This window comes from Macaca fascicularis, chromosome 16 (genome assembly GCF_037993035.2).
Source record: "Macaca fascicularis isolate 582-1 chromosome 16, T2T-MFA8v1.1".
Classification (NCBI taxonomy): domain Eukaryota; kingdom Metazoa; phylum Chordata; class Mammalia; order Primates; family Cercopithecidae; genus Macaca; species Macaca fascicularis.
Genome location: NC_088390.1, coordinates 35,936,639 through 35,954,137, shown reverse-complemented (window position 1 = coordinate 35,954,137; position 17,499 = coordinate 35,936,639). Strand labels below are relative to the sequence as shown.

Here is a 17,499-nt window from a genome sequence, read left to right as displayed (position 1 = left end):
GACTTGAACAGATATTTCTCCAAAGAACATAGATAAATGGCCAACAAGCTCATGAAAATATCCTCGGCATCATTAGTTATTGGAGAAATGCACACCAAAACCAAAATGAGGTACTACTTCTCACCCGCTAGGATGGCTATAATAATAAAAATAGAAAATAGTAAATGGTGGTGAGGATAGGAAGAAACTGGAACCTCATACATTGCTGGCAGGAATGTAAAATAGTCCAGCCTCGGCAATTTCTCAAAAAGCTTAACATGGAATTATCATATGACAATTTCACTCCTAGGTGCACACCCAAAAGAACTGAATACAGGGGCTGTGTACAGTAGTTCACGCCTATAATCTCAGCACTTTGGGAGGCCAAGGCAGGTGGATTGCTTGAGCCCAGGAATTCAAGATCAGTCTGGGCAACACTGGGAGATCCTGTCTCTACAAAAAATTAAAAATAAGCCAGGTGTGGTGGTGCATGCTTGCAGTTCCAGCTACTTGGGAGGCTGAGGTAGGAGGATTGCCTGAGCTCAGGAGTTTGAGGCTGCAGTGAGCCATGATCACACCACTTACATTCCAGCCTGGGTAACAGAGTGAGACTCCGTTTCAAAACAAGGGGGGCACAGGGAAAAGAAAAAAGGAACTCAAATAGATATCTGAATGCCAATGAGCATAGGAGAATTTTTCATTGTAGTCAAAAAGTCAAAACAACCCAAATGTCCATCAGTAAGTAAATGGATAAAGTAAATGTGATATTGATACATATACATGTATATATAATACACTATTATTCAACCATAGAAAGGAATGAAGTACTGATACATGTTACAACATGAGTGAACCTTGAAAACACTGTGCTAAATCAAAGAAGCCAGACACGAAAGGTCATATGCTATATGATTCCATTTCCATGAAATATCCAGAATAGGTAAATCCCCAGAGACAGAACAAAGATTGGTGGTTACCAGAGCTTGAGGGGAGAAAGGAAAGGGGAGTCACTGTTAAATGGGTGTGGGGTATCCTTTCGGGGAGATAAAAATGTTTTGGAACAAGATAGAGGGGGCAGTTACAAAACACTATGAATGCACCAAATGCTACTGGAATTATGTAAACTTCACCGCAATAAAAAAATTAGTATCAAAATTTTTGAAAATTTATGAAAAAGAATATTGCTTTACCCTATCTTCTTTCAAGATCCTTCTAAATTATAAAGTTGGCAGTGAAAGGAATCAGAACGTGCTGCCCCAGAATATGACTCTTTAGCGTATTAATTATTTAGGGCTGAAGGCAACTGAGAAACAGCAGATGCAGGAAAGGCTATCTACCCTCCCCCTTTCTGCCTAAAATTGGGCATAAATTTCACGTGAGAAAGGCACCTTCCTGGTACCATCAGAGATGGGATAATCAATGCCAAGATGAGTTGACACAAACAAACCTTAGTGAAATAACCCTCATCTTTCATTAGTTTCCCCCATATATTTCCTAGTCACTTTCCTACAATTTATCACCCTTAGAAGTCCAAACTCCTTCCTTTGTGTAGTCACTTTTCCACAAGGTATCTATCACCCTTTGTTATAAGAGCACTAAGTCCTTAACACTAACTGCTTTTCTGAGAGTTTCACGTCTTTCCTATGAACTCCCCCACCACCTGTTGCCTGTGCCACATACAAACATCAATAAAATTTGTATGCTTTTTCCTTTTAATCTGTCTTTTATCACCTTAATTCACAAGCTCCAGCTACGGAATCTATGAGGTTTTTTACTCCTGTACAGCAACAAAGAAATTGTCCTTCAAACTGCTTTGCCAAGATTTCAAACTCCATTTAAATAAGGATTTTAAGATGAGAAAACAAAGTATGTCATGGAAAGAAAAATGTCTGCACGACTAAAGATTCCTACCTCTCACCATGCCAAGGTTTGGATACCACATTTGTAAATCTGTGACTTATTTTCACCGGAATGTAACTATTATTAACTTTTTAGATTTAGCCAACATGATGTGTGATTTATTATGAGAATATTTTTAAAGCTCTAAATAGAAAGTGTCTTCTATCAAACACAGCATTAAACACATAAAATATAATAAAAGAAACAAAAAATTTATTTTTCCAACTAGGGTATAACTTCATTGTTCTTATTTGACTCTCTGAGAAGAATATATGATTACCAACTGTAGAAGTACTTTTTTCTACTATTGGCAATCTTTCAAAGCAATTTTTGGAGAATCTCACTTAACTTCCTAAATCTAAATATCCATCAGTATGTACTGTCATTCTAAAATGGCAGGCTACTCTATATGACATGAAGGCTCAACTATGATACTTCTGGATATTCCAATAAATGTTGAAACTAAATTTCTTCCCCATTGCCCCTGGTGCTAATACTTGTTACTCTTTTTTTTTTTTTTTTTTTTTTTTTTTTTTTTTAGCAGTTTTACTGATGTAATTCAAGTACCATGCAATTCACCCATTTAAAGTTGGTTATATTCACAGGGTTGTACAACCACTACCACTATCTAGTTATAGAACATTTTCATAACTCCAAAAAGAAACCCCAAAATCCACTAGCAGTCACTCCCCTATCACCTCCTACCACTATTCACTTCAGCCCAATGCAATCTTTAATCTACTTTCTGTCTCTATGGATATGCCTACTCTAAAAATTTCATAAAAATATAATCATTAACTTGATTTAAAAAAATAATAATCATGCACCATGTGGTCTCTTATGACTGGCTTTTGTCACTTAGCATAAGGTTTCAAGGATCTATGTTATAGCATGTATCAGCACTTGATTCCTTTTCGAGACAAATAATATTCATTGTAAGGGCAGACCACATTTTATTTATCCATTTATCAGATGATGGTTGTTTGGGTTGTTTCTACTTTTTTGTTATTGTGAATAATCCTGAATGAACATTCGTGTACACTGAACATTCATATACATGAGCATTGTATATTAAATGAGTGAACATTTTGTTCAAGTGAGTTTATGTGTGGACACATTTTGGTTCTCTTGGGTACCGATATCTTCACTCTTATTCACAACCTTAGTTGGACATTGTGGTGATTTTTAATCTTGACACTCATTCTATTCAACTGATCCATCCCTGCTAAATTATATGGAGGTATATGCGCTCAGGTACTACATGAGAATGTGGTCATTTTGCTGCAGTTAAGGACATACCAAGTGAAAAATAGAGAATATCAAAATCTAAATTTACATGAAAGATTTATTAAACTTCAAGGAGAAAACAGAAATAAACATTTGGATCAATTTTTATTAATGACAAAGAATAGGTTACCAAGTTCCCAGTGTGAGAGATAAATACAAAATACCTGAAGAACTATGAGAGGAAGAGGAGAGGAGAAGGAAGAGCAGAGTAGGGGGAGAGATGGGGGAGAAGGAGAGGAGAGGAGAAAAAAGACAAGAGAAGAAAGGGGAGAGGAGATAAGAGAAGGGAGAGAGAGAAGTAGTAGGTGAGAAAGGAGAGGAGAAAGGGTGGAGAGAAGAGATGGGGGTAGAAGGAGAAGAGAAGAGGAGGAAAAAAATGAGAGAAAGCAGGAGGAAAGAAACAGCCAGGACACTGGCTGAAAAAGTAATGAGAAAAGACCTTTACTGTTGTCTGCCATAAAAGCAGTAACAGGATACTCATTTTAAGAAAGCATAACACTACAAACAGATAAAATTCCACCAGGATTTCCAAATGCTCTCAACAAGAACTAATTAGTAGAATATAAAGTTGCCATACCTCCATGCAGGTTTGCTGAAAGTACAAATGGATAGGACTTCATCCAGCTCATTACAGCAATAGTTTCTGGTTGCGTAGGATCTGTGATCTGAACAAACTGGTCTGGGAAATTTCGGTTCAGGTCAAAGTTGTTGCTGTTGTTTCTGCCAATTACACTTATTGAATCTCCTGTATGATATGATAAAGGATGTGAATATAAGCCATGTTCACTTCTATTTTATTCCAACATGTACTACTTCAGATACCTTAAGGCAAATGTGAACATATCAGGCTTCACTATTATCAATCACCTATGATTATGAAACTGTCTTTGCAAAATTATTACAGTAGGACAAATCTGACATAGTTGACTCCACATTTTTTTTTTTTTTTTTTTTTGAGATGCAGTCTCAGCCACCCAGGCTAGAGTGCAGTGGCACAATCTCAGCTCACTGCAACCACCATCTCCCAGGTTCAAGCAATTCTCCCATCTCAGCCTCCCAAGTAGCTGGGATTCCAGGCACCTGCCATTATGCCTGGCTAATTTTTGTATGTTTTAGTAGAGATGGGGTTTCATCATGTTGGCCAGGCTGGTCTTGAACTCCTGACATCAGGTGACTCGCCCCCCTCAGCCTCTCAAAGTGCTAGGATTACAGGAGTGAGCCACCACGCCTGGCCAGACTCCACCTTACTTCTAACCTCCAAGCTGTCCTTGGTCATTCCTGGGCATCGGCCAAGCTAACTTTGGGAGAAATTTAGCTTACAGTTTAATTTTAAAGCAAGGATGATAATAACCTTTCCCAAAACTAAACCACCTTTGTAAAACTAATGAAAGGTCACAAGGTTGGGATTATAAGAGGGGCCTGAATTTGGCTAACATGTATGTGTAATTAAAGGATAACCAGCCATCGTTTTAGAAGTTATAAGATTTGTAACTTCCCCAACTACTCCTGTAGATAACATCACTATTGAACCTAAGATTGGCCTTCTGAGACGTTTTTCAGACTTTTGCATTTCTGACAACCAGCTGACATCACCAAGACCAGTGACTTGTAACTCAGCTGGTCCTGTGGCTCCCAACCAGAAGCTGACTCAGTACATGAGGACTGTTTTCCACATCCCTATGATTTCATCTCCAACCAATCAACCCATTCTCTAGCCCCTTGTCCATCAAACTATCTTTGAAAAACCCTAATCTCTGAGCCTTCGGGGAGACTGATTTGAGTGATAACTCCAGTTCTCCTGCGTGGCTGGCCTTGCATGAATTAAACTCTTTAATGCGATACCATGGTCTCAATGCACTGTTTTGCCTGTGTAGCAGGCAGGAAGAACCTGTAAGACATTACTTTTTTTTTTTTTTGAGATGGAGTCTCGCCTTGTTGCCCAGGCTGGAGTGCAATGGCGCAATCTTGGCTTACTGCAACCTCTGCTTCCCGGGTTCAAGCGATTTTCCTGCCTCAGCCATGCTAGTAGCTGGGATTACAAGTGTGCACCACCACACCCAGCTAATTTTTTATATCTTTAGTAGAGATGAGATTTCACCATGTTCACCAGGCTGGTCTCAAACTCCTGACCTTGTGATCCACCTGCCTCAGCCTCCCAAAGTGCTGGGATTACAGGCGTGAGCCACAGTGCCTGGCTGGGCATTACAATTAAAACACATCTTTTTCACACTGCGTGTTTAAAAACTGTATCTCTTCCAGATATTTTGAACAGAAAGGTAAAACCATTATCGTTTGATTTTTGTCCTCTGCTCATAATCTGGGAGGAAAAAAATTCCAATTAGACAAATTATATTAAAGCACTGTTTAAGTGTCACTAATCCGCATATAATGACATGATCACAATGTTGAATGGAAATTACTGATCAGAGGAGAACTCTATACTCTTTTTCCTTTTTTTTTTTTTTTTTTTTTTTTTTTGAGACAGAGTCTCACTCTGTGGCCTAGACTATAGTGCAGTGGCGCCATCTCGGCTCACTGCTACCTCCACTTCCCGGGTTCAAGCAATTCTTGTGCCTCAGCCCCCCAAGTAGCTGGAATTACAGGTATGTGCCACCACGCCCAGCTAATTTTTTGTATTTTTAGTAGAAACAGGGTTTCACCATGTTGGCCAGGCTGCTCTTGAACTCCTGGCCTCAAATGATCCACCCACCTCGACCTCCCAAAGTGCTGGGATTATCAGCGTGAGCCACTACGCCTGGCCAGGAACTCTACACTCCTCTCTGTACTTGTATAAAGCTCACTAAGACATTGTAAGAAATAGACCAAATGAAAAGAAAATTGTGATATGCTCACATTAAAGTGATCACAAAAAGGTAAAGTTAGCCAAGAACACAGCTGGAAGTTTAACCTGACGGAAGAGAAAGTTCAATTTAAGCTTAACTGTGCATATTCCATTTTAATAGCGAGTAGGAGCCTTACTATTGTCATTATAATGAGAAAAATTGCAAGACACTGAAGAAAACTGGAGGGCTTACTAGTGTAATTAGTTCCACCTTTCAGAAAGGTCTAGGGAGTATGTAGGAGAGATTTGTGGCACTGACAGAGAATGAGAACCTTAGGGGGAAAAATCTGAAATATATACATATATAAGTAAGATCTTGTGCCCATTTGTTCAAGAGAGCTTCTGGGTACTAATGACCAACTCCTGGGTACTAATGACCAACTAATGACCAACTGATCCTCCCAATGGTCAAGTCAGTGCTAGTAATAAGTCATGAGGCTCCATATTATACTGTGGTGCCTGATAGATATCATTGGCTGGAAGAAATCATGGGCTGGGAAAAGATGAACTCTCACTCCCCTAGTGTTGTTTATAAGGGTCTGCTGTCCCAGCCCATACTATAACGCCCCAGGAAAGATGGGCTTGCCCAGAGAAGGCAAAGAAATCAGGAAGTCAATAAATTAGCAAGTCTGGAACATGCACAGGGAGTAGAACTAAGAGTCAAAACAGAGTCACTGGCTCAGAGAGATATCTGGTTTGATTTTTCACTTATGAAATAAGGTTCCCAAAATAATAATTTAATAAGAACTGTAAACTCAAAATAAAATTCTAAGGCCCTGCTCAATAGGCAGGGCCTATCTGAATAGATTCCCTCCTCTTGACCAGGGCACTCCAAAGTTAACCTGAAAGACTGGTTCAGGCCATGACGGGAAATGGGGGTCAGACATGCCTCATTATGCCTCCTCTCTTTGGAAATCAGGAAAAGCCAATCAACATTTAATACCGGCCGGGCGCGGTGGCTCAAGCCTGTAATCCCAGCACTTTGGGAGGCCGAGACGGGCGGATCAGGAGGTCAGGAGATCGAGACCATCCTGGCTAACACGGTGAAACCCCGTCTCTACTAAAAAATACAAAAAACTAGCCGGGCGAGGTGGCGGGCGCCTGTAGTCCCAGCTACTCGGGAGGCTGAGGCAGGAGAATGGCGGGAACCCGGGAGGCGGAGCTTGCAGTGAGCTGAGATCCGGACACAGCACTCCAGCCTGGGCGACAGAGCGAGACTCTGTCTCAAAAAAAAAAAAAAAAAAAAAAAAAAAAACATTTAATACCAACAGAGGCCTTAAGTCTGATAAGAAACATTTACAATCTATTCTCTGTGAAGCCTGCTACCTGGAGGCTTCATCTACATGATCAAACTTTGGTAACTACAACCTCTTATCCTAACCCAGACATTCCTTTCAACTTAATAACTCTTTCAACCCTCACCCCCTTTTTGGACCAAACCAATGTATACCTTAAATGTGTTTGATTGATGTCTCATGTCTTCTTAAAATGTATAAAACCAAGCTGCACCCTGACTACTCTGAACACATGTCGTCAGGGTCTGAGGGCTGTGTCATGGGCCATAGTCACTCATATTTGGCTCAGAATAAATCCCTTCAAATATTTTACAGAGTTTGACTCTTTGTCAACAGAACTATTGCTGAAATAAAACAATTTGTAAAAGTCTTATATTCTATTTCTAGTAAATAAGAACCATTACCAAGTGGAAAACACCACTAAATATATAAATTTGATCACATAATTCCTGAACAGACCAGATCATCATATAAGAATACAAGAGCTAAAATCAATCACAAATTATAAGGAAAAAAAATAGGAAGAAATTCCGAAAGAACCAGTTCAAATTCTGTTCTACATCAAAATAATCATTCTATATGATGATCAAATGATTAAGAATTAATAGCTATTCTTTACCTTCCTGGGACTTTTCATATCCATCAGGATTCATGGATGGCATAAGGTGAATTCTAGTGCTATGAACCAAATCTGTGACTTCAGGGTCTGTTCCAAAGTTCTTACAAAGGTATTCGATGAGGTTCAACAGCAGTTCTCTTCCAACCACTTCATTTCCATGCATATTTCCAATGTACTTAAATTCTGGTTCACCTGAAAACAAAGTAATTACATGGAAGGCTTTTTTTTGTTTCTAATCATCATGGACTCTGTTTTTTTCCCCAACATATATAAATCCTGTACTAAAAATTTTTTTAAGCATGTATTTTGGCAAAGGAGGCAGAAAAAACCTTCAGAAACATCTTATAAAGCAGTTTCCTTACTAATACTTATGTCTGAGCAGGCTCAAAGCATATATATGCCATGTAATATAAATAAATAAAACACTATTAGCAGAATAAATCTAATCTATGCACATATTAAATACCATGCCTAATATGGGTTAGCAAAAGGATTTCCTCTTTTCCGGGAAAAGATTAATTACATTTTTTGTTTTTGCTTTCTTTTAATTTTAGTTAGGTTTTCTTAATGCCAGTTATACAAACTGTAGGCGACCTTTCTGGATGAAACATAGCAATATTGAATATGGCTTTGAGGGGCACTACTGAAATTATGTGTAAGACCATACCAATTACCTGGTTCATGGACACCTGGATTATCAGATATCTCCATCACATAAAGTTCTCTTGACTCTACTGATTTTCCCAATGAATAAAGCCGGGTAATGTTAGGATATTCATTGGCAAACCTTCTCAAGAAGATTTCCATATCAGGGAAATGGTGGTGGTGAAAGTCCTTCGGCTGAATTGGCTGGTAGGAGGATGATGTTCCAGAAAGAATATTAGGTATAGCAACTGTGCTAGCAGTTGCTACAGCCTCTGTCGTGTCAGGGATTACTGAAGTTACAGTTGGCCTAAGAGACAAATCCACCTCTGTGGCTGGTCCTTCTTTCACCACTATATTAGTAACAGTCAATGGCATATACCTGAAAAAAAAAAATTGGAAAAGTAAACGGTTTATAGTTAAGACATACAATGCTTTAACATTATAAAAGCACAGAAGCCTTTTCATCCTCTTATGCTTAGCGATCTATCAAAACTCAAACTAAATAGAGATGTGTAAATTTAAGAGTTTTAGGACATTATTTCACAAAGAACCCCAGATTAAACAACTATTTCTCTTACCAAATCTTCTCAAGTACCACACACTAGAATGTATACCAAAAAAATTACATTCAAAGGAAAGAACATGTTGAAAGATGCGCTGTTACTCCATTGTAACCACTGCTACAGTACTCAAACAAGGGATAAATTATACAATTCTTTGCAGTGTCTTATCAAACTGACATTCCAACTTCTTTTTCAAGCAGGAAAGTTCAAGATTAAAGGTTATCAATTAAATCCTTATCAAAGTGAGCTTCCAGAAAGCTTTCCAGGGGAGGTGGGAAACCACTCATTTAATAAATCAGAAAGCTGTTAAGACAGTTCTTCAAAAGTGTCATTTACAGAGCACTGGGTTTCTTCTACTCTGGTATTCAGTTAGCTTTAAGGCAATGCTTTACACAGCTGAATATCTTTTCACGTTTTAAAAACTGTCCTTCCTCTATTGCTACAACTATGCTTCATATCCCATTGTACTATTAGACTATGTGACAAAAAACTCCACAATAGTATTTTCTTATTACAAAAGGAGAAAAATCAGAAAATACGGAAAAATAAAAGCCACAAAAAATAAACAACATGTACTAGACTATATTTCTGTCTTAGATATAAAACAGAGACTTGACATTTTAACTAAGAGTCTACATAGTTTAAATTCTTACCCAGTTAAGACTACTGTAAGGTTATAAGTTCCAGGAACAAGTAATCGGTAGAAATCACCAAATCTGCCTGTTGTGATATTATGATTAATACCAGCCACTGAGATGGTTGCATTCTCTAAACCAGATCCTGTTATGGAATCTTTAACAAATCCTTTCACTCCAATGTGAACCTAAGAAGACAAGAATCCAAGTTCAGAGACCATGAATTTAGAAGGCAAAAGGGCACAACTTTTCTCTGCACTGATAGTAGAATTTCTAAAAAATAAAGTGACTCTTCTCTCTCCCCCAAAACATTTTCAATCCCTTGAAGTTTAAATAAAATACAGACAGAAGTATTAAATCCTTAAACTTAAGCCATGTGTCTGAACTCGACAATAGTAAGGTGCTTTTAAAAATTCCCTCTCCTCAAAGCCAGACTTCTAGTTTTCTCAAAAGGGTGTAATTGCTGGTGTATCCAATTGCTGTATTAGTCTGTGTGATGTTTAAATTAAACTGATGTCCATGGTTCATATAGTGGTAAAGGCTCACTAGCAAATATGATCACGTGACATTGTAAGACCCTGAAAGTACAAATTTGGCTAATTATTTCAGTTTGTATAAGTTAGTGTTCCAAGACAGGCAAAGGAAGCCCTATGGAGCAGAGAGCTGGGGGCAAGGGGCAGGGGAAGCAGAACTAGAATATGTTTTAATAGATTGTAACCTAATAATCTTTAAAGATAATTTATAATCTTAAGTAGTAAAAACAGATAAAGGACATCTAATACTGTATAGATTGTCATTCACATGCATCCAGATTTCTCTCTTATTTAATCCTGTTTCTATACCCCAACCTTCCAGTCATCTACTTTTACCTTTTCAATCAATGTGATCAAAGACTCACGATTGTTCTCCCATTCCTGTCGAAGCTGTGAAGCAGGTGGGTACTTGCAACAAGACAGTTCTAATGTGATCTCGAAACAGTTGGCCCACACATAATTGTAATCTTGCATACCACCTGTAACATGGAAAAAAGAAGTTTACTCTCAGAAGGAAAATAATTATACCCTCCAAAAGACTGAAGAAATTAAATCAGCCAACTCTGCATGTATAAATTTTCTTTTCTTTTCATTAAATTGTTTGAAATTGTAGAAGGCATCTGAACTATAGTGGAGGCTAAGAAGGAAGGTTAAAAGGAATATACATTGAAAAAGAACATATAGTGAAAAATACATTTAATTGATAGAATGAGCAGTTATGAAAAGTACAAAGATATCAGTTAATACCAGTAACAATAACGATAATAGCTTTGAGTGTTTATTATATACCAGACCTGTTCTAAGAGCTTTATGTGTATTAGCATTTAATCTTTACAGCAATTGTATGTACTATTTCAGATCCTACTATTTCATCCATTTTACAGATACGAAAAGTGGGGCACAAAGGGGAAAATAAGACACAATAAATTCTTTCAAAATGTGTTAAATGGAAGGTGGAACTTAAAAGGGAATAAGCATCCATGGTCTATGACCTTCACCACGTTTATACCTATATAAGCCCACACACTCATTTTGTTGACAGCCTATTACCCTATCATTCTTGTCACTTGATTTTCTCACATCTTGTTTTTAGCGGATAAAGACTAAAAAGTGAAGAAAGGAGCATGTGTAACTTCTCTGTGATCTTGCCTTGCTCTTGCAAAGCGCAAATGCAGATTTTAAGGGTCATCTTTCCTCAACCCCCAGTGCATCTCAGGTGATGTCACATAGGACCCTTCAGATCAGGAGGGAGAATAACTTCCCTTTCACTGACAGCACCAAAAGATATGCTTCCATCATAGATTCTTCTGCCACTTACTGGATGAGAACCCTTTGGCATTAACATGGGTATTTATTTATTTATTTATTTATTTATTTATTTATATACAAAGTGAATGTTAGCTGACCACAAAAGACCCTTCCAACCCTTGCATTCTATGATGTTTAAAAACACATGCTGATTTGAGCCGGGCACAATGGCCCATGCCTGTAATCCTAGCACTTTGTGAGGTGGAGAAGGGCAGATTGCCTGAGTTCAGGAGTTCGAGACTAGCCTGGGCAACATGGTGAAATCCTGTCTCTACTAAAAATACAAAAAATTAGCTGGGTGTGGTGGCACACGCCTGTAGTCCCAGCTACTGGGGAGGCTGAGGCAGAAGAATTGCTTGAACCCAGGAGGCAGAGGTTGCAATTAGCAGAGATAGTGCTACTGCACTCCAGCCTGGACAACAGAGTGAGACTCCGTCTCCAAAACAAAAACAAAAACAGGCTGATTTGATTATAAGAGAAAAGGCAGGGAGAGAATGTGAAAAACAGACAATTCTGAAACCTGGTTCTGGAGAAAGGTCAATGTCATAGTTTTAAGCACAGCTTATTAGGAGTTCATCAAAGAACAGGGGCTTATAAAACATTGAAGAAAAGCAAACAATATAGCAAAAATAACAAAACTTTGACAGAAATAAAATCGTAGCAATATTATTGGAGCCTAAACTCTTTTTTTTTTTTAATTTATTTATTATTATTATACTTTAAGTTGTAGGGTACATGTGCATAACGTGCAAGTTTGTTACATATGTATACTTGTGCCATGTTGGTGTGCTGCACCCATCAACTCATCATTTACATCAGGTATAACTCCCAATGCAATCCCTCCCCCCTCCCCCCTCCCCATGATAGGCCCCGGTGTGTGATGTTCCCCTTCCTGAGTCCAAGTGTTCTCATTGTTCAGTTCCCACCTATGAGTGAGAACACACGGTGTTTGGTTTTCTGTTCTTGTGATAGTTTGCTAAGAATGATGGTTTCCAGCTGCATCCATGTCCCTACAAAGGACCCAAACTCATCCTTTTTTATGGCTGCATAGTATTCCATGGTGTATATGTGCCACATTTTCTTAATCCAATCTGTCACTGATGGACATTTGGGTTGATTCCAAGTCTTTGCTATTGTGAATAGTGCTGCAATAAACATACGTGTGCATGTGTCTTTATAGCAGCATAATTTATAATCCTTTGGGTATATACCCAGTAATGGGATGGCTGGGTCATATGGTACATCTAGTTCTAGATCCTTGAGGAATCGCCATACTGTTTTCCACAATGGTTGAACTAGTTTACAATCCCACCAACAGTGTAAAAGTGTTCCTATTTCTCCACATCCTCTCCAGCACCTGTTGTTTCCTGACTTTTTAATGATTGCCATTCTAACTGGTGTGAGATGGTATCTCATTGTGGTTTTGATTTGCATTTCTCTGATGGCCAGTGATGATGAGCATTTTTTCATGTGTCTGTTGGCTGTATGAATGTCTTCTTTTGAGAAATGTCTGTTCATATCCTTTGCCCACTTTTTGATGGGGTTGTTTGTTTTTTTCTTGTAAATTTGTTTGAGTTCTTTGTAGGTTCTGGATATTAGCCCTTTGTCAGATGAGTAGATTGCAAAAATTTTCTCCCATTCTGTAGGTTGCCTGTTCACTCTGATGGTAGTTTCTTTTGCAGTGCAGAAGCTCTTTAGTTTAATGAGATCCCATTTGTCAATTTTGGCTTTTGCTGCCGTTGCTTTTGGTGTTTTAGACATGAAGTCTTTGCCCATGCCTATGTCCTGAATGGTACTACCTAGGTTTTCCTCTAGGATTTTTATGGTATTAGGTCTAACATTTAAGTCTCTAATCCATCTTGAATTAATTTTCGTATAAGGAGTAAGGAAAGGATCCAGTTTCAGCTTTCTACTTATGGCTAGCCAATTTTCCCAGCACCATTTATTAAATAGGGAATCCTTTCCCCATTTCTTGTTTCTCTGAGGTTTGTCAAAGATCAAATGGCTGTAGATGTGTGGTATTATTTCTGAGGACTCTGTTCTGTTCCATTGGTCTATATCTCTGTTTTGGTACCAGTACCATGCTGTTTTGGTTACTGTAGCCTTGTAGTATAGTTTGAAGTCAGGTAGCGTGATGCCTCCAGCTTTGTTCTTTTGACTTAGGATTGTCTTGGAGATGCGGGCTCTTTTTTGGTTCCATATGAACTTTAAAGCAGTTTTTTCCAATTCTGTGAAGAAACTCATTGGTAGCTTGATGGGGATGGCATTGAATCTATAAATTACCTTGGGCAGTATGGCCATTTTCACAATATTGATTCTTCCTATCCATGAGCATGGTATGTTCTTCCATTTGTTTGTGTCCTCTTTTATTTCCTTGAGCAGTGGTTTGTAGTTCTCCTTGAAGAGGTCCTTTACATCCCTTGTCAGTTGGATTCCTAGGTATTTTATTCTCCTTGAAGCAATTGTGAATGGAAGTTCATTCCTGATTTGGCTCTCTGTTTGTCTGTTATTGGTGTATAAGAATGCTTGTGATTTTTGCACATTAATTTTGTATCCTGAGACTTTGCTGAAGTTGCTTATCAGCTTAAGGAGATTTTGGGCTGAGATAATGGGGTTTTCTAAATATACAATCATGTCATCTGCAAACAGGGACAATTTGACTTCTTCTTTTCCTAACTGAATACCCTTTATTTCTTCCTCTTGCCTAATTGCCCTAGCCAGAACTTCCAACACTATGTTGAATAGGAGTGGTGAGAGAGGGCATCCCTGTCTTGTGCCAGTTTTCAAAGGGAATTTTTCCAGTTTTTGCCCATTCAGTATGATATTGGCTGTGGGTTTGTCATAAATAGCTCTTATTATTTTGAGGTACGTTCCATCAATACCGAATTTATTGAGTGTTTTTAGCATGAAGGGCTGTTGAATTTTGTCAAAAGCCTTTTCTGCATCTATTGAGATAATCATGTGGTTCTTGTCTTTGGTTCTGTTTATATGTTGGATTATGTTTATTGATTTACGTATGTTGAACCAGCCTTGCATCCCAGGGATGAAGCCCACTTGATCATGGTGGATAAGCTTTTTGATGTGTTGCTGAATCCGGTTTGCCAGTATTTTATTGAGGATTTTTGCATCGATGTTCATCAGGGATATTGGTCTAAAATTCTCTTTTTTTGTTGTGTCTCTGCCAGGCTTTGGTATCAGGATGATGTTGGCCTCATAAAATGAGTTAGGGAGGATTCCCTCTTTTTCTATTGATTGGAATAGTTTCAGAAGGAATGGTACCAACTCCTCCTTGTACCTCTGGTAGAATTCAGCTGTGAATCCATCTGGTCCTGGACTTTCTTTGGTTGGTAGGCTATTAATTATTGCCTCAATTTCAGAGCCTGCTATTGGTCTATTCAGGGATTCAACTTCTTCCTGGTTTAGTCTTGGAAGAGTGTAAGTGTCCAGGAAATTATCCATTTCTTCTAGATTTTCCAGTTTATTTGCGTAGAGGTGTTTATAGTATTCTCTGATGGTAGTTTGTATTTCTGTGGGGTCAGTGGTGATATCCCCTTTATCATTTTTAATTGCGTCTATTTGATTCTTCTCTCTTTTCTTCTTTATTAGTCTTGCTAGTGGTCTGTCAATTTTGTTGATCTTTTCAAAAAACCAACTCCTGGATTCATTGATTTTTTGGAGGGTTTTTTGTGTCTCTATCTCCTTCAGTTCTGCTCTGATCTTAGTTATTTCTTGCCTTCTGCTAGCTTTCGAATGAGTTTGCTCTTGCTTTTCTAGTTCTTTTAATTGCGATGTTAGAGTGTCAATTTTAGATCTTTCCTGCTTTCTCTTGTGGGCATTTAGTGCTATAAATTTCCCTCTACACACTGCTTTAAATGTGTCCCAGAGATTCTGGTATGTTGTATCTTTGTTCTCATTGGTTTCAAAGAACATCTTTATTTCTGCCTTCATTTCGTTATGTACCCAGTAGTCATTCAGGAGCAGGTTGTTCAGTTTCCATGTAGTTGAGCGGTTTTGATTGAGTTTCTTAGTCCTGAGTTCTAGTTTGATTGCACTGTGGTCTGAGAGACAGTTTGTTACAATTTCTGTTCTTGTACATTTGCTGAGGAGTGCTTTATTTCCAATTACGTGGTCAGTTTTGGAGTAAGTACGATGTGATGCTGAGAAGAATGTATATTCTGTTGATTTGGGGTGGAGAGTTCTATAGATGTCTATTAGGTCTGCTTGCTGCAGAGATGAGTTCAATTCCTGGATATCCTTGTTAACTTTCTGTCTCGTTGATCTGTCTAATGTTGACAGTGGAGTGTTGAAGTCTCCCATTATTATTGTATGGGAGTCTAAGTCTCTTTGTAAGTCTCTAAGGACTTGCTTTATGAATCTGGGTGCTCCTGCATTGGGTGCATATATATTTAGGATAGTTAGCTCTTCCTGTTGAATTGATCCCTTTACCATTATGTAATGGCCTTCTTTGTCTCTTTTGATCTTTGATGGTTTAAAGTCTGTTTTATCAGAGACTAGGATTGCAACCCCCACTTTTTTTTGTTCTCCATTTGCTTGGTAAATCTTCCTCCATCTCTTTATTTTTAGCCTATGTATGTCTCTGTGTGTGAGATGGGTCTCCTGAATACAGCAGACTGATGGGTCTTGACTCTTTATCCAGTTTGCCAGTCTGTGTCTTTTAATTGGAGCATTTAGTCCATTTACATTTAAGGTTAAGATTGTTATGTGTGAACTTGATCCTGCCATTATGATATTAACTGGTTATTTTGCTCGTTAGTTGATGCAGTTTCTCCCTAGCCTCGATGGTCTTTACATCTTGGCATGTTTTTGCAATGGCTGGTACCGGTTGTTCCTTTCCATGTTTAGTGCTTCCTTCAGGGTCTCTTGTAAGGCAGGCCTAGTGGTGACAAAATCTCTAAGCATTTGCTTATCTGTAAAGGATTTTATTTCTCCTTCACTGATGAAACTTAGTTTGGCTGGATATGAAATTCTGGGTTGAAAATTCTTTTCTTTAAGAATGTTGAATATTGGCCCCCACTCTCTTCTGGCTTGGAGAGTTTCTGCTGAGAGATCTGCTGTTAGTCTGATGGGCTTCCCTTTGTGGGTAACCCGACCTTTCTCTCTGGCTGCCCTTAAGATTTTTTCCTTCATTTCAACTTTGGTGAATCTGGCAATTATGTGTCTTGGAGTTTCTCTTCTCGAGGAGTATCTTTGTGGCGTTCTCTGTATTTCCTGGATTTGAATGTTGGCCTGCCCTACTAGGTTGGGGAAGTTCTCCTGGATGATATCCTGAAGAGTGTTTTCCAACTTGGTTCTATTTTCCCCCTCACTTTCAGGCACCCCAATCAGACGTAGATTTGGTCTTTTTACATAATCCCATACTTCTTGCAGGCTTTGTTCATTTCTTTTTCTTCTTTTTTCTTTTGGTTTCTCTTCTCGCTTCATTTCATTCATTTAATCCTCAATCGCTCATACTCTTTCTTCCAGTTGATCGAGTCGGTTACTGAAGCTTGTGCATTTGTCATGTATTTCTCGTGTCATGGTTTTCATCTCTTTCATTTCGTTTAGGACCTTCTCTGCATTAATTACTCTAGCCATCAATTCTTCCACTTTTTTTTCAAGATTTTTAGTTTCTTTGCGCTGGGTATGTAATTCCTCCTTTAGCTCTGAGAAATTTGATGGACTGAAGCCTTCTTCTCTCATCTCGTCAAAGTCATTCTCCATCCAGCTTTGATCCGTTGCTGGCGATGAGCTGCGCTCCTTTGCCGGGGGAGATGCGCTCTTATTTTTTGAATTTCCAGCTTTTCTGCCCTGCTTTTTCCCCATCTTTGTGGTTTTATCTGCCTCTGGTCTTTGATGATGGTGATGTACTGACGGGGTTTTGGTGTAGGTGTCCT

At 38.6% G+C, this 17,499-nt stretch overlaps 1 protein-coding gene across 1 annotated transcript in view; it reads right to left on the bottom strand.

Annotated features, from left to right (window-relative positions):
- CPD (carboxypeptidase D) overlaps positions 1-17,499 on the bottom strand; it is a 97,375-nt gene that overhangs the window by 37,773 nt on the left and 42,103 nt on the right. Inside the window, exons 3-7 of the mRNA XM_005583339.4 lie at positions 10,634-10,776; positions 9,783-9,952; positions 8,596-8,945; positions 7,922-8,113; positions 3,743-3,910 (exon numbers count right to left, since the gene is read on the bottom strand). Of these exons, the coding sequence (XP_005583396.2) occupies positions 3,743-3,910; positions 7,922-8,113; positions 8,596-8,945; positions 9,783-9,952; positions 10,634-10,776 (1,023 nt within the window). The remainder of the gene's footprint in view (positions 1-3,742; positions 3,911-7,921; positions 8,114-8,595; positions 8,946-9,782; positions 9,953-10,633; positions 10,777-17,499) is intronic.